The sequence below is a fragment of the Strigops habroptila genome, chromosome 5 (assembly GCF_004027225.2).
Source record: "Strigops habroptila isolate Jane chromosome 5, bStrHab1.2.pri, whole genome shotgun sequence".
Taxonomy (NCBI): Eukaryota; Metazoa; Chordata; class Aves; order Psittaciformes; family Psittacidae; genus Strigops; species Strigops habroptila.
In genome coordinates, this window is record NC_044281.2 from 54,480,819 (window position 1) to 54,504,196 (window position 23,378).

The following is a 23,378-nucleotide window of genomic DNA, read 5'->3' on the forward strand; positions in this document are numbered from 1 at the left end:
AAACAAATGGGATTGACTTGACTGTACTTTCAGTTACAGCGATGGAAACTCAATGAAACAAATCTGTGTCAGTATTAATATGCAGACAAATTGGAATTAATATTTGAGTGGCAACATATCACATATCGTGATGAAATGAAAGGTGGTTGGGCTGAACTGACAGCTGAGCCAGGACCTAAAGCTGAGCAGGAATAAATCAAACATGATCACTTTACACAGAGTTTTGGCATTAGAGAATGAACAGAAAGCACAAGGCTGAACTGCATAAGGGCAGATTCTCAGATGGTTAAAAATGTAGCTTTACTGGTACATACACCTAAAGAAAAGAGGATGGTATTTGTGTCTTAAATAAGCTGACATGTGTAAATAGAAATTGGCTTGGATGGGAATGCTGCTACAGAGGTTGAAACCTGGCTAGTGGACTGTGAACATTGGGCAATCATTAATGGGAACATATGGAGCTATGGGGAGGAGTTGTTTGGGGCACCCCAAGCAGTAATGCAAGGTTTGGCTTTATTTAATATCTTCATTAATGACCTTGGAGAGGGTGCAGTCAGTGTGTTAATTAAACCAGCAGAAGATATTAAACTGGGAGGTGTGTCAAAAAAACAGCCACTGGTATAGAAATAATAGAAAATGACCTGAGGAGATTATAAATGTAGAGAGGAAATAACAAGGTGAGATGCAACATGGTGAGAAAACAAAGCAATCTTGCGGAAAATAATCAAAAAGCATCTATTTAGAGGGTGGGAGATATTTGGAAAGCCGTAAGACTATAAGAGACTGAATGGAATTAGCAGATGGCAAATTAGGCCCAGTTTTTACTTTTATTTTTATTTTTAGTCCTTTTTTTTTTTTTTTTTCCCTGCCACTGCAGTTACACCTTTGCAATTCTCAGTCTAAGTGTAGCTTTGTGGGCTGGCACGAGGCTGCATGATTTGTGTTGATAATTCACCAGAATAAGCAGCTCTGAGACCATCTGAAAACTCAGGGCTGCTAGCTCCAACGTAGCTGCAGTGAGGCAGTGAGAACTACCTTCCCTGGACAGACCTACAGACAGACACTGTGGCCTTACTAGTTGCCATCAGCTGAACGCCAGTATAGCCCAGTTGCTCTAAATGATCATCTCCACACAATGTGAACTATTTATCCCACTCTACTCAGCCCTTGTCAGGCCACACTTGAAATATTGTGTTCAGTTTTAGTCCGCATTATACAGAGACCATGTGGACAGGCTGGAGAGGGTACAGAGAGGAGCCACAAAGATGATCAAAGGACTGGGAAGCCTGCTTTATGAGGAAAGGCTGGGAGAGCTGGCCTTGAAGCCTTGAGAAAAGAAGGCTCAGGGGAGACCTTATCACCATATTCCAGTATTTAAAGGGTGGTACAAAGAAGATGGAGACTCTCTTTTTACAAGGAAACACATGGAAAAGACGAGGGGTAATGGACACAAGTTACTCCCGAGGAGATTCTGACTGAACACAAGATGAAAATTTTTCACAAAGAGAACAGTCAGCCATTGGAATAATCTCCTCAACGAAGAGGTGGATTCCCTAACACTGAACACTTTTAAGATTCGGCTGGACAGGGTGCTGGGACATCTAGTCTAGGCCATGCTTTGTCTAGAAAGGTTGGACCAGATGGTCCTTGAGGTCCCTTCCAACCTGGTATTATATGATCCTTAGTTTTAGAAGGTAGTGGTTATACCTTTGGTGAGTTAGTCTGAGTACAAGAGTATGTGCAAGAGTATGTGCTGTAGCTCAACAGATGAGCCTCTTTAGTAACACTATTGTATACATGACGGACCCAGGAAGGGCATACAGCAAGGCATAGTAGTGCAGCAAGGAGACAGTTTACACCTTCCCATGCAGCTGAGATCATGTCTGCTATATCCTGTGCACCAGCTATATTGGGAAGCAGATTGAGGCAGACCTGAATTCCTCTTTTGTGTCTGGATGCCACGTCATGGGTGTTGCCACCACCAAATTATTAGCAAGCCAGGGATAAACAGCAAGCTTTAGGCTAGGCACCTGCACTTGCAGTGGGAAGATTTGCATCAACTCCTTGGACTTCAGTTTACAGTTCAGAAAAATACTTAAACCTGGATTTAGCTCTAAGCAGGGACTCACTTCAGTTTGCCTTACTATTACATACAGTTTGTAGTCTTACTTATGTGCTTAAAGTCAGAGATGTATGAAAGCATCTTTTGACAATGGTCCTTTATGTTGCCAACTCTGAAGGTTTTTATAAGTTTAAAATGGCAGTAATATAACCTTACTCCCTCCAAAGTATAAGGATAAAATAGCGATTTTCAAACAGCTATAGAAAACTGTAGCTATTCATTTTCTTATAATTGAATGTTAGTTCCATTGTCAGCCTAAGCACATCTACAGATGCTGCCATCATTTGGGGGTTGTTTAATGTATTTACCAATAACAGTGAACAAAGAATTTCCAGTCTAAAAATATGGTAAGCTTCCATCCAAAAATCACATGCAATCGTAAGTTTAGTGTCCCGGTGGGATATTTTGTATCTCTTTTTGAGAGGAAAAACCTTCTTCTATAGAATTTAGGTTCCTCATCTGTACATCTACACTTCACTGTAAATCCTGCAAACAGCCTTATTGAATTCATCAGAAAAAACTCAATACGTAAACCCTGGCCACTGCTACCTTTGACTTCAGAGTAGGCATAGCTCAAGAGATTTTATAAAAGCATCAGATGAGATAGTTTGTTTAGTGTAAGACACTAAGCAAATCTTTAAGAAAGATCAGAAAGAAGAATCAGTAAATTCTTAAAAATCACTCTTAGCTTGTGGTAAATACATGGGTCTCATAAGGTCTTTCTGGCAACTTTCTGTCTTTCCAGGGTCATTTCTAATGCATAGCTTGAGAGGCACAGCAGTGTTGCGGCATCCAGTTGATCAGAAGAAAAGGAGCATGTGGGTGGGCCAGACGTCATTTGTTTTCTTGGTGTCAATTATTGCCGAAAGAGGTTATTTTAGTTGTATGGTTTGTTTTGTTGAAATGTGATTATTATGCTAATTATTTCCCAATTTATTGGTTCGTATAATTCTGAGATCTCTGCCTTGGTTCTTCCAGAGATGTACAAGCCGTGGGGAAAGTTTCATAATATTAACATATTTCCACAACCCCAAGTCATTTGGCTAATGTTCCTAGAACACAAAAAGTAACATTGTGTAGCAAGAAGGCATGGCTAACACCATAAACCAGCTGATCTGCATTGAAAAGGCATTTTGCTCCATCTGATTTCACTGCAAGAAGCAAACTACTTAAAAGGAGCGCAAAAGAATCTAAATGTTGGCTCTTAGCTTCATTACATCATCGCACAGTTCCCTTATCCCTCAATTTTCCTGGGGAATGAGGGGGAGTAATGGCCATCCCACTGTTGCTACAGGAAGTCTGTTAGATGCTGTTCCAAGGAAAATTGGAAAGGCTACCTCGATTCTTTTAGGGCTAATTGTGAGACTGAGTTCAGTGGGAATGTTGGCCTTGATTTCTGCAGAGGCAGGATGTAGGATGCACATGGGCTTCATTTGGATATTGCTAAGAGGAATGGGTTGACTACACAGTTGCTGTCTGCTACCTGGACCCTGATTTTAGACTTTTGCCTGTGTCCACAGTGGATGACCAGGGATAGCAGGGATTGGACTTGTTACCCTCAGTTCCTTAGTACCTGCACTCACTTTGTGATGAAGGAAAGGGCAAGTTTTCCTTTGTAGTGCACTGGAACATTGCAACATCGCAAACTTGCAAGATGGGAAAGAGCTAGTATGCAGTTCTGGCACAGGCGACACATCTCTGATGAGTCCTGCCCACTGGAAAGGTGCACGCTGCATTTTTCAGGCTCTTAGGAAGTTAATGTGATGATAAATTAAACATAAATGCTAGACAGAGTGGTTTGAAGCTGTCCAGGAAGGTCAGGCCTTTTTTTCTTTCTTCTTTTTACCTTTTCAAAGAGGCAAGTGTCATGGTAAGAGGTGATAGAACTGAAATTACACTTGTTGGCAGAGAAATAGTGGAGAAACTGTGAGGTTGGGGGAAATTGTCCTTCCTCACTGACTTCACGGCAACTGTGGTACTGCATACCTGGTAAAGATTAACCTACAAAACTCTGGGAAACTTACTGACTCTTTCCCCATGCCACTGCCAGAATAGAAAAGAAGATCTGGAGCTGAAATAGAATGCTGAGCTCCATAAAGTTGAGTGAGAAGATTAAGGAAATCTTGCCATTGCATGTCAGCCTGTGGGAACTACTTTATGGCTCTTCTTAGAGTCATGGAATCATAAAATGGTTAGGGTTGGAAAGGACCTTAAGATCATCTAGTTCCAATCCCCCTGCAGTGGGCAGAGACGCCTCACACTAGACCATGTCGCCCAAGGCTCTGTCCAACCTGGCCTTGAACGCTGCCAGGGATGGAGCATCCACAACCTCCCTGGGCAACCCATTCCAGTGCCTCACCACCCTCACAGTAAAGAACTTCTTCCTTAGATCTAACCTGAACTTCCCTTGTTTAAGTTTGAACCCATTGTCCCTTGTCCTATCACTACGATCCCTGATGAAGAGTCCCTCCCCAGCATCCTTGTAGGCGCCCTTCAGATACTGGAAGGCTGCTATGAGGTGTCCACGCAGCCTTCTCTTCTCCAGTCTGAACAGCCCCAACTCTCTCAGCCTGTCTTCATATGGGAGGTGCTCCAGCCGCCTGGTCATCCTCATGGCCCTCCTCTGGACTTGGTCAACAGCTCCATGTCCTTTTTATGTTGAGGACACCAGAACTGTACACAATATTCCAAGTGAGGTCTTACAAGAGCAGAGTAGAGGGGCAGGATCACCTCCTTTGACCTGCTGGTCACGCTTTTTTTGATGCAGCCCAGGATATGGTTGGTTTCTGGGCTGCAAGCACACACTGAAGCCAGCTCATGTAAAATTTCTCATCAACCAACATCCCCAAGTCCTTCTCTGCAGGGCTGCTCTGAATCTCTTCTCTGCCCAACCTGTAGCTGTGCCTGGGATTGCCCCAACCCAGGTGTAGGACCTTGCACTTGGCTTGGTTGAACTTCATGATGTCGGCATCAGCCCACCTCACAAGCGTGTCAAGGTCCCTCTGGATGGCATCCCTTCCCTCCAGCATATCAACTGAACCACACAGCTTGGTGTCATCATCAAACTTGCTGAGGGTGCATCAATCCCACTGTCCATGTCGCCGACAAAGATGTTGAACAAGATTGGTCCCAACACCGACCCCTGAGGGACACCACTTGTTACTGGTCTCCAACTGGACATTGAGCTGTTGACTGCAACTCTTTGCGTGCGGCCATCCAGCGAGTTCTTTATCCACTGAGTGGTCCATCCATCAAATTGATGTCTCTCCAGTTTAGAGACAAGGATGTCATGCGGGACAGTGTCGTATGCTTTGCACAGGTCCAGGTAGATGACGTCAGCTGCTCTGCCCCTGTCCACCAGTTCTGTAGCCCCATCATAGAAGGCCACCAAACTGGTCAGGCATGTTGTGCCCTTAGTGAAACCATGTTGGCTGTCACCAACCACCTCGTTGTTTTTCATGAGCCCTAGCATGGTTTCCAGGAGAATCTGCTCCAAGATTTTGCCAGGCACAGAGGTGAGACTGACTGGTCTGTAGTTCCCCAGGTCTTCCATTTTCCCCTTCTTGAAAATGGGGGTTATATTTCCCTTTTTCCAGTCATCAGGAACTTCAACTGACTGCCATGATTTTTCAAACATGATCTTTTGGTATTAGTTGTATGTGTATCAGATGCTTTCAGAAGCATCCTTTTCACTTTAGCTTCTCAAAAACTATATGAAATTCCTTTCATTGGGGACGGTGAGATGCTCATGTTTTTAAATCAAGTTTTGAAATTTTTGTGAGTGTTTATTGAAAATTGAAATATTTGATCTGTTTATGTGTGTAAGAAATGTTTATACAGCTTATACATGCAGCTGTGGGATGGGACTAGTTCTGAAAGTCCCATACTATTATGCATGAAGATGTTTTGATTCATCTGGGATAATGTAAGCAAGTAGGTCAGTGGATTATGACTTAATAATTTGGAGCAGAGGCAGAATTTGGGGGAGTAGTGGCAAGGCATTGCTGGAGAAAAAGTAACAAATGGAAAATCTGAATGATGACTTACTTAGGCTAAAAATATCAATGGAGAAGGCTGAGCAAAAGTAAATGTATGCATATGGTACAATACAGTCATATTTAACACATCCAGCACTTGGCTCTGCCTTGGGAGAAACAGCCTGTGAGCGCATGTCCCTATTTTGCCTCCAGTATGAATGTCAGGGGCCAGAGCAGCACACAAGGGGAAATATCTATACACTTTTACCTCAGACTCTTCCAGTTCTAACTAGTTGCTAATACAATAGCAAGAGTGATAACAAATTGTTTATATGCTTCTGTAAATATTTAGATACTCAGAATCCTGTTGTGCTTGGCATAGACATGCAATTCACCAGCAACAATATCGGACCTTTTAATTATTTGACAGATCACACATACATAATGGAGAAAGCTGATGCTGTTTTACGTTCTCTTAAAACCATATCCATCTTAGTCCATCTGAAAACATCCCTGCTTGGCAAAGCAGAGTTTCTGGGTCAGAGAATTTTTTATTAGTCATATGCCAACGCAGCATAATAAAGGATCTTTTGAAGAAAGCAGTTGAAGGTGTACCTGCTTTTGAGTGATCCACTTGGTCGGGTTAGTGCATACTGGTGGCTTACTTTCAGCTAATAGGTTCTTGAATTGAAGTTAGTAGTGAACAATCCAGAAGGAACAAATGATGTCGAATATGCTAGGATGGCATGGCTCATACTGGAAGGGAGGAAGTGGGTAAAACTATTTGACTGATGCATGTTGAGTTTCTAGTTACTGGTTGAATGAAACACTTTTTCTAAGCACATCTCACAGGTTTTCATATTAGCTTAGGGTCTGGCCTCACTTTTTATGGGGAATATTATACTTGCACAACTACCAGAAGTTTCTTTCTTCTCAAGGCAGGAGAAGACCAAAATGAGGGCCTGAAATACATTTCCCTTAGTGTTTGAAATATATGATGTGTATGGCACAGAGATTATGCACCAAGTGATGTTTCAGCAATAAATGTTGGTTAGGCTTTTGGCTTACTGAGCAATCAGATCTAAGAGGAGGTAGCTGCTGTCAAGGGGATATGGAAGGGAGCAGGCAGCAAGAAGGGGAAAATACAGGTTGAGCGTCAGGAAAAGTGTCATCAGTAAGGTCTGGTGGGTGCTTAGGTGACTGACATGTCTCCCTGCAGGGTGCAAGATGATAATGCAGAAGGGCTCAGGAAGCAAAAGCAAGTCTTCCTACCTTCTCTGAGTCCTCTAGTGAGGCCAGCGTGAACTCTAGTGCTCACTGGGCTGCTTTAGTCAGCTTAATTACTGCAGCCACAGATAAGTCCCTGCAAAAGCACCGAAAGATTCTCCCTTCTAAGAGGATTAATTGGGCATTGTCTTCAGCAACCACTTCTTGGCCACTGTAACGTTTGGGGCTTAGCTCAGAGGTGGCTGAAGAGGCACTTGTAGGAGGTGGGCTGTGTTTTTGTGATCGACTGTACTTGTGTGGTAGTGATGACTCTTGGTCTCTCCCATTGGGACTGATAAATATTGGTGGGAACACCTATGGGCACAGCACACTGTTTTCATCCCCACAATAGTTCCAGTGTGGTCAAGTTGTCAGGAGGCTCTGATCCTGACAGCATAACCCATATAGCTCTGGGGAAATATCTCCCAAAGGGAAAGTCATTGACCATCTCTGTCACAACAAAGAATTGCAGGATGAGAGCAAGCGTTAAAGAGATGAGTAAAAGAGCACAGGAGTCCACCCAGAGAGATTGAACCTCTTCTCCTGCAGTGCATGCATGAGTGTGTGTGTACATCTCTAAAATTCACCGCTGCCTCATTTCCTTTCAAAATATCAACCAATTTCTAGAGCCAAAGAACCTAATAATCTATTTATTAAAATGAGACAGGCAATAAGTTTGTGTGGGGAAATGTTAAGGCAGTGCACATTGATCATGCTGATTTAGGACGGTACTGCTATGGCAGCATTTCTGGAGACGAATTCCTTGCAGCTAATTGCATTATAAATTCCACTAAACCATTTTCATAAGGTATTTCCCTAAGATATAAGCTCTCCATCAAAAATAAAACCAAAAAGAGCAAAGGAGCAGTTGTGGGTTTTTTCCTAATTAAATGTTATATGAAAGTAAGACAAGAGAGAAAGGAAAAAATGCAAATCGTTTTAATTAAATGCTAAGTCTGCTGTAAAGGGCTAGTTTTAAACACCATGGGACACGTTGAAACATACAGATTTTACAACTGAAAGCAAAAAAAAAAGTAGAATCCTGAGGTCTTTGTCCTCAGATCAAGATGTTCCTGATCTTAGGTCAGGATTTTGATGTTACTAAATTTCAGAGGTGGTAATCCTGGCATGTCGTAAACCTTAACTGTCCCAACAAGTGACCCAGACAAGGCCTGGATGCTGGACCACCTTCAAGAGAGTCCAGAGATTGCAGCAGTGGGCATCAGCCATTTTGTCCTGTGGTGGACCATTGCTGTGGGGTTACACTCCCTGCAGTGGGTATCCTGGCCTAGAGACACCAACAGGAAACAGCATGCACTGTAGTGTTTGCCAGAGAACAGCTCCCCAGGTAGTGGTAGCACATAGCAAAGTGCATTTTTACAGAGGATCTCAAATGTTTTTACCAAGCTGGGTTAGAAGACACAGGGGCGCAGAGCAGTTAATTGGATTTCCCAAGGAAGCATAGCAAGCAGTGGAGGACTGAGCCTGGCTTCCTTGTTTCCCAGCCTCCAGCACAAAGCAGCAGACTGTTGCCTGCACTATTTTAATATTTCTTTGGGTGACTGGGAGCAAAGCATGACACTTCTTTTCTTCCTTTCATATTGAAAGGCACAAATTCTCATTCCTTGGAAATATTTGTCACTTTGAGCATGCCTATACAATTTCCTCCTTGCTTCCTACAAGTGATACACTGTGAGCTTATTTTAGAGACTCCAGGCAGAGAGAGATCGCAGTGAGACCAGGAGGAGGCTGGGTCTCCTCCAATTTTTATGTATGAGATGTTTCAAGTAGTACCCATTTCCAAAAAAGTTATTCAGTACTTCAGCAATTAGGAAATTTCTTTGCCAGGGTCCTTTTGCCACAGGAAAACCTTTCCTCCTAACATCCTGTATGAAACTGGGAGTTGCATCTCCCAGGGTAGCTGTAGTTATCAGTCTGCTATTGGATTTGAAGAAAGCATTTTCTTTTCTTCCTCCTCCTCCTCCCCTCCCCATGCAGTAAAATTATTTGATTACAAAGAATTTGGGAGATAAATGTACTGCCTGTGGTCTTCTCTTTGAGCCTAGGAATAGCTCTGACCATTTCAGCAGTCATAGCCAGGATGTGGCTACACCCTGGCTGTGCAATGGGCACATACACAATGTGAGACCCTGCTCACTAGCTGTAGTCTCCTAAAAGTTAAGCACCTACTGTTGGCAGGTTGCCCCAGTGCTGCTGGGGCTGGGGGGGAACAGGGGCTTCTCCAGAAGGCAGTTTTTACCAATGGAGCCACAATGCCTAAAGTGTAGGGGGCTGAAGTTACCTGGGTCAAGTAAAGCCAGTGGAGCTGGGTATTTCATGGACTTGAGCATTAGTTAATTAATTTTCATCTTGCCCTGAGCTGGGTTAGGTATGAGGTGTTTGTCTTAAAGGGGAACCGAGGTAAAGTGGTTCCCCCACCAGCATTGGGTTGTGGCAGAACAACCATTAGGTCCCAGGACTAGTTACCTCATTAGACCTTTCCATCTCTGTGCTCCAGACAGGAGAGATGCTCATACCCTCTTTAAATGTGCTGTGCCCCAATCATGAGGCTGTAGCAAACACACCTGGTGTTGACTCCCAGCTCAAAGGAGTGAGTTCCCTGGATGACAGTCATTAAAGGTGCACGTAGGAGCAACATAGGCCAGAGATATGTATAAGAAATTTAAGTTAGGGGTTAGTTCAAAAAACTGTCATAAAAGTTCCTCAGCCAAATTCACAGAAATCAGATGACTGTAAATATGCAGGAGAAAGTTCCATAAAATTATTGCACACACACCCAAATGGGATTTTATCCTTGTGCATAGGTAACAGCTGGCATAGCAATGGGCTTTAATCTGGGGAGAAGGGGACACCTGCTTGCTGGGGGGAAAGAGTAATAGTAATTCTTGCAAAAAGCAAAGAAGGAGGGGGGAAAAGGGGAGGGAGAAAAAAAAAAGAATTCTAAATTTTTATGGTAAAAGGGGCATTTGTGGTTCTCAATTTTATGTTATTATTGCCAACAATTGTTACATGGTTGTTGATCTTTTTAAGTCATTTTAGTTTTTCCAAAAGTGACCATGATTTGTTACTTATACTGTAGCTTACAGAAGTGACACACTTAATATCGGGGGGTCCAAACCTGGATATCTACCAATGGAGATGGAGATCAGGTAAATGCACACCTGCTCTTCCAAAGAGAAAAAGCTGCCATTTGGCAACTGGTTTGAGAGGGAGCTGCAGTCTGTAACATGAGCATTTTGGAAGAGATTAGATTGAGCGCTGCCATTTATCACCAACTTTCATGTAGACCCAGCATGGTTTTGTGTGATGATGATGTTCAGACAACATGCCATCTACCAGGAGACTCCAGGTCTCTGGAGAAGGCTCTGGCTTCTGGCCCTAGCAGTAGCTAACCACAGGTCCACCAAAGGAGACCTGGCAGGAGCTGTGGTCCCCCACAGACTAGCCCCATAGTGAGTACGATGTACTGTCTTACTCTCCCAGCTGGAGGGAAGGTGGTGGTGGCTGCAACAGAGACCTTGATGGAGAAGGCACGTGAGAGGGAGGTGTCTGCAGGCAGAAAAGAGTAATTATGTGGCACCATTACCATCCCTGTCATGTCCTCTTCTCTTTTACAGACACTTAACAAGAACAATTTGATACCAGATGACAGGACCAACTTCTACCCGTTGCAGCAAACCAATGTGTACACGACAACCTATTATCCCAGTACACTGAATAAATATGACTACAGGCCTGAGGCCTCACCTGGAAGGACCTTTACCAACAGCTGATGATGGACAGATCCTATAAGACTGGATAACTTCCTATATGAATTTTTTTTAAATTGATTTTATGGACCAAATACTGGCTCAGCCTCTAGATGTAAATATTGTACAGTAGGGTCTTTTTTTTTTTCCTTTGGTTAATTGTATTTCTTGTAAACAGCACATCTCCTTACAAGGACAAAAACACATATGGACCATTCTGCAGTGCTTTTGTGGATATTTGGCTGGAGATGGCTCTTACTACTGCAACTGTTTATGGCTGGAACATCAGCATTGTTGTCCAAGGCCAACGTTGTCACAAGGAGGTGGCTGTGTGCTGGGCTCGGTGGCCACCACACAGCAGCACACAACATGTGGGTGCACCCTAAGGCAAGAGGTGGCCTCCTGGGGCAGGAGTGTCTGTCTGGTGAGGCGCATCCTTCCTGAGACAGGGTAGCAATGGTGCACTGGATGACACACAGCTCATGAGACGCTGAGCGGGACTCCATCGTGCCAACAACTTTTTTTCTTTTTCTTTCCTTTTTAGATTTTTCATTTTTTTATGTTTCTGGAAAAAACAAACAAACAAAAAAAAAAAGAAGTGACTTTCTAGGGCAGTGTTCCCTGTATCTTCAACAGAATCTTTTCATATTACAGGAAATACTTTCTGCAGCCTTCTTTGGTAATATGCAGTTCAGCTGATGAGAAACAACACACAAACAAAGTGCATTACACAAAGAAGCTTTCCAGAATGTTTCCAGTCTTAATTGAAAGAAAATTATACAGGCAGTGAGACACTGAGGAAAGTAAATGTTGGAATAACATCGGAGACGTGAACTTGGAGTGCCTAACAAACAAAGATGTTTATATCACTGGAAAAAAAAAAAAGAAGATGTGATGATTGCCATGCAAGAGCCATGGGCTTTTTTTCTTTCTTCCTTTTTCTTTTTTTCTGAGACAGTGTTAACTCTTTTTGTTCTAGCTTTGATCCTGATTGTGTCTGCCAGGAAAGGCAACTTTAGAGGCCATGCTCTTCTTGTGGGAAATCACCGTGCTTTGGGCTAATTTTTTCCTGTTGTTTTACTGTTGGTTTTTAGTTCATTTACTTTCAAAGAGTGAATAATTCTGACTTTTCAGAGGGAGGGTATTTTTGTACGGAATGTTTCCATAGTCTGACATGACCCAGAAAGTCTGCTGCACATTCTTACAGTGTCTTCCAGTCAGTACTCTATGAAATAGTAGCACAGCTGAGTAATGTGCATTGTTTGCCAATATCTCTTTAATTTTTCTGAGCAAAAAACAACACAATGAACAAATGCTGCTGCAGCTATTGAAGTAAATTGGGGCAGTAGCATTATTAAACAGTATATCCAGCCTTGAAATGTAATTTTGTGTATGTGTGTGACCGTGTCTACAAGAACTGTATTAGTTTGATGCAGAAGCCATGTTGTCTACAACCAGATGTTTGTCTGACATAATTGTTTGGCAAAAAGGAAACTTATTGCTGGTGCTTAATGTACAATTACATCCAATGTGTTAGCAACGTGAACAAGTTCACTGCTGTTATCATTCAGTGTTTCTTAATATTTATAATGAACTCCTGATGCTAAGGATTTTAGAATGTTGCAATACTGAGCATGAGATAAAAGTACACCCTGAAACACGCATGAGCTCCCTGTGGTCCCGAGCTTGGCTTTGTCGTGTGCATCTTACTCAAGCAAGTGCCATGCCCGCGCGTGGCCATTGACTCGGCCATGTTCCCAGCAGTCCCGTTTGGCTTTGCTTTATTTCAGATTTTGCTGTAAGCTGCCACCGATCGTTTCTCAGTGTTATTCCTTTGCAGTTGCTTGTTTGGAAGGCCAGCTTGGGCTGTGTACTCAGCTCCTTCATGTAGGCAGCCAGTAGGAAATGAAGAAAGACTCTGTTGCTAGTGACAAGTATATTGCTTTTCCTGCAAGGAAAAGCTAACACAGATCTGTAAGCCTGTGTTATGGTGGCTTGACCAGAAGGCAAGAATAAAGAGGCCTCCCATTTTTAAATTACTTTGTCCAACTTCAGTTTGCAGTGATTGAAGGCTGTAGGGATATTTGTAGTAAAGTGAGGTCATTAGCACTGCCATGGGAACACCTTAGGCTCAGTGGTGCCCATCATTTTCAGCAGTTGTTTTTCTAATTTAGCAGCTCATCCTGCTTCTGCTCTATTCACTGGGTGAAATAGGGAGAACAGAGGAAGAGAGAGAGAGAGAGAGGATCCCTTAAATAGATGTACTCACATTTGAAGCAGTGGGGTCAGGAGCTTATGCAGACCTTGAAGCTCTGTCTGAAGCAGCCTGCTGCAACCCTCCACATAGGCACAGTGGCCCTAACTCCCCTGGCAGCATGGCTGCGATGGGAGCGGTGGGAGTGGATCACCAGGGTAGAAGGAGAGCACTGGTAACAAATGCCAGCGCCTGGAGGGAGGCTCTTCCTAGGCTTCTAAATCCCATTTGAGGAGTGCTGCCTTTGTGCCTCGTGCCGTAATCACCTGCCTCACTGGTTTCCGTGGCCCCTCAGCAACTCAAAAAATCCTGACTTAAAGTAGTTCTAACAAGCCCAGGGGTTGAAAATTATTACATTAGACTATCAGGATGGGATTTTCTGAGCTTTTATTTATGTGATTCAGAAGAAAACATTGGCTCCCAAGATCACTCTAGCCATTGTAAAAGCAGAGCCATCTCCAAGCTTCCCCCTCAGAAGATTCCTTGTATTGATACATGCTGCAATTACTATGTACATGGCAGTATTGCAGATGGAGTTTGGGGGGATGTGAGCAAGTCAAACTTTGCAATCATTATAATTTTCTATTTTCCCTTCTTTTTCTCCCCCCTCCTCCTTAAAACATTTTTCCATTTTCAGCTTCACAGAATAACATGATGTAAACTGATTTTTTTTTTCCCCCCCAACATGCCACATAGCAGCTGAATTTCTTTAAATGTTCAGCTCACCAAGATAGGTCATTACTTCCATTGTACTCAGGAGGTGGATATTTTGTAGGCTATTGGAGGGCAGATGCTTTGAGAGTGGTGCCTGTGGTTATAGTTTCATCAAGCCATTTCTTCTTACCAGCCATCCAAATGGATTCAGCCCTTTCTGATATAATTGGCAATCACAGCAAGGGTCTATAGACTCCATTTGAGCAGAAAGTAGAATCCAGGAGAGAGGAGAGAGAGCACAGAAAAAAAAATTAATCAGAACACGTATTACTCAATATTTGCCAGAGCGTGCGGTTCTTTAAGGACAATGTTAATGCGGTGTGAGGGTTGCATTTTTTATGAGCCCTCTAATGCATGGCAGGTTAATGACACCATGTACAGTGATATTCTGGCTGAGGTAATTCAGCACCTTGATCGTCAGGTCTGTAATATCTGTAGCAGCTTGAATTGCTCCTGCAGCTGGATGTTAAAGTTGCTAAAATTCCCTATTTGTAAGGCCATGTGAAAGTACGCTGGAAATGCATGTAGTTCAGGAGCATTGCTTTCCAAAAGACTCATCTTGCTCTCTCTATACTTTTTCTTTCACTTCTAAGACAGAGAAGGGGAACCCGGGCAGTTCCTGTGCTGGTCTAGAGACACTGGTTCTCTGCAAACCTTTGGCTAGGATTCAGATATGTATTATGTAAAATATGATGGAAATCTTACAGCCAAGTATGTAGCGGAAACATCTTTAATTAGGCCATTCTTCCTTTTCCATGGAAGTGGCTGCCTTTCTCCCTCCAGATGGGGTGTGCGTTATGGCCTTATCCAGGCTGTGTTGTGCCATTGCTGTTGGGCTTTACTTGATCAGCTGTCACCCACCAGAAATAACTTGTGCCAAACCACTTGATGATGATACCACACTATAAGAGGCACTGTTGCTCTAAAGGCTTACTTGAATTCGGCATATGAGCCAGGCTGCTCTTAAATATATGAACTGTACAGATACTATAGAAGAAATTGCATTGTCTTACCACCACTGTTCCTAATGCCTTACATTTGGAAAATGAGATGGTTGGTTTGAAATCAACAGACAGTAGGAATGGAGTTCATGTCTGATGCAGACAATTGACGCCTCCAGTGTTAATCTGATGTTAAGCCCACCTGGAGAGAAAATTGCTGTCCACTGAGATTGATTTATACTTTGTACCAAATACAGTGGGGGAAAGTTATATATATATAAAAATATATATATATATAAAATGTAAATGTAAAGTTTGTGTAACAGCTTACTCTTTTGTAATAGTGTATACATCTATCAGTGGATAGATACAGTATATATTTATAATATATACACACACGATATATATATTTAACAAAATGCCTGCAGAGGAAACTTAGAATAAGAAAGGCAGTGCTGGTGTTCAAATTCACAGGGACAAAATGAAGAAAAAACCTGTAAAAACATAGCATCCTTTCCATTAGGTTTTCAAAAAACCCAACACTTTTGAGGTAAATGAAATATAATTTTTTAATTGAAAGGAAAATTGATTTTTCTAGTTAGATATGCTGATTCTCCGCTAAATCATTCTGGTTAAGAATGATTAAGAAAAAGATTCCTGTTACTGCTTATATTTTCTGAATAAGCTTCCCATATCTCTCATGTATCACTCTATTGTTTTTGTAATTATAAGTAGGGACTAATTGTGCAAAGAAAATCAAAATAGTAAGTAGGAGTAACAAATATTGTACCATTAGAGCAAAAGACATCATCTATTAGAACAGAGAAAATGTCAACTTCCATGTTAAAGAAGATAGCAATTGCCTTCTGAGTTATTGATCGGCATAATAAGCCTTGCTTTATAATCGCATTAGGAGGTTTTAGTACAAAATTTAGGGAAAAGGAACCCTGTAAACCCATGGCTTTTTGTTTTCACAGAGGCCCAAAAAAGACACCAGGCCATGGCAGTCAGTTACCTGGTGCCGTGGGTGTCTCTGGAGCTTCCAGCATTCATGGGCAAGGCTCTGCATCTATTCCTTGCCCTGACGCCTCCCGTGAGCCAGCCTGCACACATGGCGGGGCTCAGCACCCCTTGGAGCTGCCTGGCGTAACAGAGAAATACCCAGTAAATTGGGTTTGAAGGATTTCTTTTTTTTCCCACAGATCACTTTAATGCCTTCATGTCCAAGGCCCAGACTCGAACAGGTAAATCTTCCCCTTAAGCTTGTTAGGAGGAAACTTCAAGCAGCTTCAAGAATACATTTGGGGTAGGTGAGAAAATCCACAAATTTTGATTGCCAGAACCTTCAAAACTGGACAGAAGCCCCCCTGGAGCTGGGTCCTTGTGGGACTTACCCTGTCTCAGCTGTTCTGTGTGGAAATTCCTCCTTTGGGCCCTTTGTGAGATGTTAGCATCTGCATTAGTCCTGGCTGGAGGAGCAAAACCAGCATCCCTTTATTTAGAGAGCCACAAAATTAAACGCTCAATAGCATTCAACTCAAATTTGGGTCTTAAACTTGATTTTTTCCCTTTTCTGCCTCCAGCCTCAGCTGTAAATTTCTATTTGAGAAGGTTCAGTGCTGTAAAAGCAGCATTTGGCTTTCTGCAAGTCCCAGCCCCGATTTGGTTTTAAACAAATCTGATCATGAAAAGTATTAACACTGCACTCTAGTTCTGAAACCTCCGTCAGCGGGATGCTGTTAATTCGCATGCCACGGAGTCAAGCAGAGGTCGGCGTGGATGGGCCATTAATAACTGAAGCAAAAATGTTTTTTAGTAACAAAATGTCAAACAACATAAAAGCCAGCCAGCTGCATGCCAGTGTGGTTTCTATCCACACACCCCTCCCTAGCCGACATCCAAACCTGCGCATACCTAAAAGCGATGCGGTTAATTAGGATCATTCCCACAGAGAAAGCTTTAGGGAGGTTGAATGGTATGTGCAATGGATATGATAGGATTTAGCTTGTAGTTGAGGTGGGAGAGTGACAGATGCAATACTGGATCATGGGAAATTATGATGCAAACACAGAATGCTTGCCCTAAAACAGCAAAACCTGGAGAGTATTATTGGACTCTGTTGTGAAGGCACATCACCCTTCCTATGCAATTGAACTTGATGGTACTTTAGTATAAAGGTGACCTAGACTGTAATCACTGCCTTTAGACACTGTGAATTTTTTTGGGGTACTCTGTATTTTTATATATTGTACAATGTAAAGAATAATTCAGAAATAAAACAGACCAACCTGAGAAGCCTGTGAGTTATTTTCCGTCTGTGGCTGCTGCACGGTGGGGCTGGGGCTCCTGAGCAGCGCTGGCAGGACAGGTCAGAGGGAACGTGGAGGAGCTTCCTCCTGATGCTGGTGGCCAAGGGCAATGCAAAATTCACTCAGCTGCTTGTGCAGGGATGGGAAATTGCAGAATACATCCTTCCTCCCTGCCTGCACTCCAGCTGCATCCTGAGGCCTGGGTTGGATTATATCTGTCATGAGTTGAAGACTATGTGGTTACAAAATTGTGTTACTGAGTGAACTGCTGAAGTCTGTCATTGGAATTCAACTCCCCTCCTACAGAAGCCTGCGTGTCAGAGTACAGCTCCACCCCAAACCTGGGGTGCATTTGAAAAACAGTATTTCTGAGTAAGGTGCCCAGTGAGGTAAGATCAAATCTGTCTGAAATTCGGGGTGCCAAATCCACGTCCAGTTCTGCTGTACGCATCTCCCCTCTGCTCCCCAGCTCTCCACATGTGACACCAAGCACACAACTGCTCACCATGAGAAGGAGATCGGCTTCCGCAGGTCGTTTCAGGTGTATGTGCTCAGTTCCAATGAAATCCTACTGCTGCTCCTTCTCAAGCCCTCCATATTGATGTGAGAAGTTATAAAAAGCTGAGGGACACGTTTTGATTGAAGGGTGATTGTAGCCTCATATGGAAGAACGTTATAGCTCTTGTTGCATTTATTAATCAAAGTAAAGACCATGAAAAGTGACAGAGCCAGGAACATTTTAGTTTATGTTCCGATACAGCTCAAGACTTATATTGAAGTTTCATACAGAAAATTACACCATAATGTCATAAAAAATAGATTGGATTACTAATAACCTGAAACGTGCTACACCTGCATACATAATACTTTAATCCTAGTAAATCATAAGCTATCATTTGGGTGTTTTCATATTCTCAAGTGTGCATACAGGAATTTCTTTTCAATGCAGGCCATTAAAAAGTAATTGAGAGGCACAAGATCAGTAAAAACAAACTTGCTGTGAGTAAGATGGATTTTTTTTTCCAGTTAGTTTGCACGATAAGACAGGGAGGTCATTTCTGAAAGGTTTTGTTTTGCATCAAGACACTTCTGCAAGCAATTAGAACAAAGTAGCACATTGGAACCTATTTCCAATTTCCTTAAAATCTGTCTACCACAACATTTTTTTCTAGTTGCTAATTTGATTCATTAACATTACAGTTTAACTTGTAGCCTCAGTGAACTTTTGGTCTCTCACCTCACCTGTATGCTTTTCCTTCCTTAACTCTTACCTGTGAGCTAAACAGTGAAAGCTTTGTTATCCTGCAGGTTCCCCACCAGGTTTTTATTAAGCCAAAGCCCCAGGGCTGCACAGCCCCCATCCAGCCTGCCTTGGGTACCATTCAGGGGTCAGTATAAGAAATGGAGGAACAGGTAAAAGCAGAAGGTTCCTCATGATTCATGTCTACGTGTTTCTTCCAGGACCCTACAGTAAAAGCTTTAGGGATGCTCTTAGTCAGATGTGGCATTGACAAACCTATCCTAGCCCTGTCCCTCCATATGAAGTCCTTCTGCTGGTGTTTTCTTTCCCATCAAGACTTGGAAACACCCATGGCTGGTGGGGCACTTGCCTGGGCAAGGGCGCAGCCAGCACTTGGTGTTACAGAGGAAAGGATGGGCAGGGAATTGCAGCCCAGCCCAGTTAATGTCAGTGAAAACACTGGAGTAAGGACTTGGATGAACAAGCTGTAACCACTGCAGAGTGGCTGAGCAACTGCATACTGGCAGCAGGGCATTATCAAGAGCACATCATATTAGATCGAGTTAATTTCCTCCTCTGAACAGGCACCACGTCCTGCAGATAGTGCAGAAATAGGAAATAACCAGCAGCCTGATTTTTAGCAAGGCTTTCGACCCTCTCGTGCATGATCCCCACACACTGCTGGGAGCGGTGGCTGGGCAGGTCGTCATGCACACACCCTCCTCGGAAAGCACTCAGGCTGTGGCGGTATAAAAAAACCCCAAGTGAGTCTCCTACTGCTGTGCCCAGCACCCCTACTAGTGCCCAGCACCCCCACCAGTGCCCAGCACCCCACCAGTGCCCCCACTCCCCCACCATGACATGATCAGAAGACCTGGCTCCAACTCCTGAATCTCCCTCTGCCCACACAGGCATTTCACTGATCTATGAGAGCCTGCATGGCCCTGCTGCTGTGACCAGGCAGGGCACGGTCCCCAAGCTCAGCAACAGCCTCTGAGTTAGCTTAAATTCAGTGCAGCTACCCCACGGCAGAGATCAGCACAGAGCAAGCACGTCCTCAATGTGCTCGACACTCTTCTGCAAAAGCATTGCTTCCCATGGCTTCTCCTGTGCTTTTTCCCCTTGAGCGTACAGCCGAGAGACCACACACTCCCCAACACACAGCTCAATTACCAAAACCTTTGGAGAGTCATTAAAAATGCTGTTCTGCTAACAGCTGCAAAGCATTTTGACATGGTTTGTTTTGTTCATTCAGAAAAAGCCACTCGTGGAGTTGTCATTGCACTTTCTGTTTAAAAAAGCTGAGGTTTGAATTAACCAAGAAGGCGTCAGAGTTCAGCACTGCCCAAGCCTGCTTCCAAAATCAAAAACCCAACACAACCCCACCACACACACACCCTCCCCCTCCCCTCATGTGAGGTAAGGACAGACAATTAACTCCTTATCTCATCAGAGATGGAGGAAATCAGACCCTTAGGGTAAAACATCAGCTGATTTCCTAGGAAAACCCCCCCTGCCTTCCCTTCCCCAGCCCATCTTTGCTCAAATTTCAACCGTTCGATCTACTTATGATATCTGCAAACCAAACTGTTTTCCTCTGGGGAAAGGACTGAATCAGGCCAAGGTAATTTTGTGTGTTGAGATGTTGAAATGAAAATGGCTCTCGGCAGCTGGATAGCTCTCTCTTTTTCCTGCTTTGCACTGGTGCACTCATAGGCAGGTTTATTTTGTGACCATAGTTTTATCACCCATTTTTTTGTTGTGACTGGCTCTGTGTTGACCATCCCATGGCAGCGACTCAAGTGCATATAAGATTAGCTTGCTTTCATTTTAAAGCTATAAAGATGACAGGAAAACATTAACATTGTGTACATCAGCCACGTCCACCTATCAATCAACTCCATGGTGTGTATTGCTACAGAACATGGATGATGCTAGTCACTGGATCCTTGCATAAACTGAAATAGATGTAGTACTCAGCAAACGCATAAAGGTCCTCTGGATGTGGGGCAGAGGTGTCTCCTGGATGAGGGGCTGTGCTGCAATATTGTCATGCTGCAAATCAGCTTTTCTGGAGACTTTCAAGGTCAAACTTCACAGTTTATGAACCAGCAATTAGCTGTAACCAAAAGGTAGTCCTGGTTTTCCATCACTCTGGAGACAGCGTGGTCCCTCCCAGACCCAGTGTTAACATCGACCATGGTGAACAGCAACAGACCGTTGAGGTTCGATCCATCTAACCTTGCTGTACTCTTTCATTTTTAAACCTCCCATAGTCATTTCCTTGCTGTCATGGAAATAATGGAGCCAGCAATGGATTGCTCCCCTCTCAAGCGCAGGGTAATGAACAGCCATCAGAAACATTTGCTATTTCCATGATGTGAAGCATCAATGGCCACAGAGAAAACTGTACCCATTTTTGCAGTACTTAATTTACTGTCACGAGCAAGCGATCTGTACGAGAGAGCACACTTAACGCTGATACACTTTTATTACCCTGGCAGAGGCTACATTATTGTTTTCTATTTTCACATTTCTTAGCAACAACATTTTTTTGTTCATAGGTTTCTTCAGGAGCTCAGCTGAATTTTTTGCGTGTTGTACCTGATTTACATGCTGACTTACATCAGCCTGTCCATGGGTGAGAGCCTTGCTTTCTGCCTGAAAGCCTCCTGGCAATTACTGCCGTCTTCTGCTGATCCATCACTCTTCTGGCACTGGAAGAGACAAAGCTGTCTGCCTGGCAGAGGCCGCCCATCCTGGGGTGCAGCTGGTCCCTGGCAGTCCCTGCCACGCTGGGTGCTGCAGCAGACAAGGAGGGTCTGGAGCTAAGAGGTACAGGCTTGTGCTCTGAGCATCACTTCTGCACGCCAGCTCAGAGACACACAGTCCTGCTCCAGCCAAACAAAAAAAAGTCATCTCTGAGTACCACGTGAGTGTAGGGCGGCCTGTGATGCTTTAGCATAGGCTGAGACCTGAAAATCTCTCTCAAAAAGGTCTTTTCTGCACTTAGTGGCAGTTGAAGTAATTTCTGTATGAGGTTGTGCTATTCTAGTTCACACTTCTGCTGCTCATCCACTCACTACAAACCTGTCAGAGCTGTCCTTTCCTGTGCCCACCAGAGATGCTCTTTCAGCACCGAAACTCAATCGCAAAACTATGCCCATAATCCCATTCCTCAGCTCTTGCCACCAAAGGCAGGTTTAGGAGAGTCCTGGGCAGAGTTTGAGGTTCAGAACACAGTAGGGTCACTTTGCCGGCTACCAGTGTTTCCTCTGCTTTTGCTTGTCTGAGCTTCAATTATTAGGGTCCAATCAAGGTGGCATTTTCCTGTGTGCTGCCTGTGGGGAGGTTTGCATCCCCTGTCCACCGCCTTTTAGCAACTAAATCAGGTACCTATCGTAGCTGTAGGTCTCTGGCCAAGCAGATAGATGGACAAATGGATGGACAGGCTTACTCAGGGCACAGCCCTTGCAGCCCCCAGGGAACGGGTCCAGCCCCATCCTGGTGGCACCGGCAGAGCACCTCCAGCTCTTGGACCTACCTGCAGGCACGGAGCAAAGCAGAAAGCTTCCATAAAGAAACCTCACTGCAGCCATGGGACCTGCTGCAAAGCCTCCTGTGGACAGTCAGGGACAAGCCGGTGCTGCCTCACTGCTGTGCTCCCATGCACCCATGCTCGTTTGGCTCTTGAAGAGTTAAGATGGATTTTGCAGTCCTTAGCCAAGGATGACTTCACTGGGTGACTGGCCCGCACTGGGAGAGGAGAGCATGCTGGTCCTGGCAGCTTGCATGAGGAGTCCTGGCAGGATGCACCCACTGGGCTTCCCCTCTGCCTGCTCAAGCCCAAGCTGTAGGAAAAAAAATCCCCTCGTCGCAAATTTGTGTTCATGTAGCCGTGGGTGCAGAGTAACGTGTGTCAGGTACAGGAGAATGCCTTGGCGTCTGACAGAACTCCCAGCTGCAGCCCAAACCATGCTCGTGGAGCAGGTGGAGCACTGCAGCTGCTTCGCCCTCATGACCTGCAGCAAGAAGTAAAGGCAGGCCCACCTGCATTTGGGTGCTGCTGCTGGGTGCTTTTCCCCAGCATCAGCATCCCCCGGTGCTGGGCCGCAGCCCAGAAATGCCAAATCACCCATACCTGGCATTTACAAGTGGCCCCGACTTTTTCCCCAGTCTCTGCTGGTCTCATGGCCATTAGAAACGAGGTATCTGAGTGGTTCCCTCCCGTCTGGGCACAACACCGAGTGCCTGCATCCAGCCGAGCCCCAAGCCCAGCAATCCCACAGGGCCCATCTGCCCACGTGTAACTCCAACGTGGTTGGAGAGGGAGCCACCAGCAAGCACCCAGCCAGGATGTGCTGATCGGGAAAGAGAAAATAAATCATTTCTGTGCCAGGGAAACAGCAGACTTTGACAACAGCAAAGTAGAAACAGTGTAAAAAAACCCCAAAACAACTCTGAGAAAGAATGAGCATAGGGGGTTCACCAACACACAGAACAACAGTAGGGATCTGAGATGGGCCTCAGCTCTCATCCCCCCAAGGATGGAGATTTCCGTAACACTGCAAAGATAAATACAACCAGGACTGTATCATTAGAGGAGCCTTAAGCTCCCATATATAGCCTGGAAAGAGACTGTTGCTAAGAATAGTGGGGCCCAGTTATTCCATGATATGAGAGTTGACAGATTTCTTCCCAGCACTAATAGGACATGAGGTTATTTTAAACTTGCCCTGGTAAGTAGTCAGGGCGTTATTGAAGAGCTGGTCCTAGAAAATAAAC

General features: G+C 44.1%; 1 protein-coding gene across 5 annotated transcripts in view; it reads left to right on the top strand.

Moving 5' to 3' along the window:
• SEMA5B (semaphorin 5B) overlaps positions 1-17,336 on the top strand; it is a 277,489-nt gene extending 260,153 nt beyond the window's left edge. For 4 of the 5 annotated variants that reach the window (XM_030487796.1, XM_030487799.1, XM_030487797.1 and 1 more), the window contains one exon: positions 11,004-17,336. In XM_030487796.1, coding sequence (XP_030343656.1) covers positions 11,004-11,159 — 156 coding nt within the window. In that variant the 3' untranslated portion in view covers positions 11,160-17,336. Of the gene's footprint in view, positions 1-10,465; positions 10,536-11,003 lie in introns of all 5 variants that reach the window. The other variant, XM_030487800.1, reaches the window with a different exon arrangement.
• Positions 17,337-23,378: the final 6,042 nt, after the last annotated feature.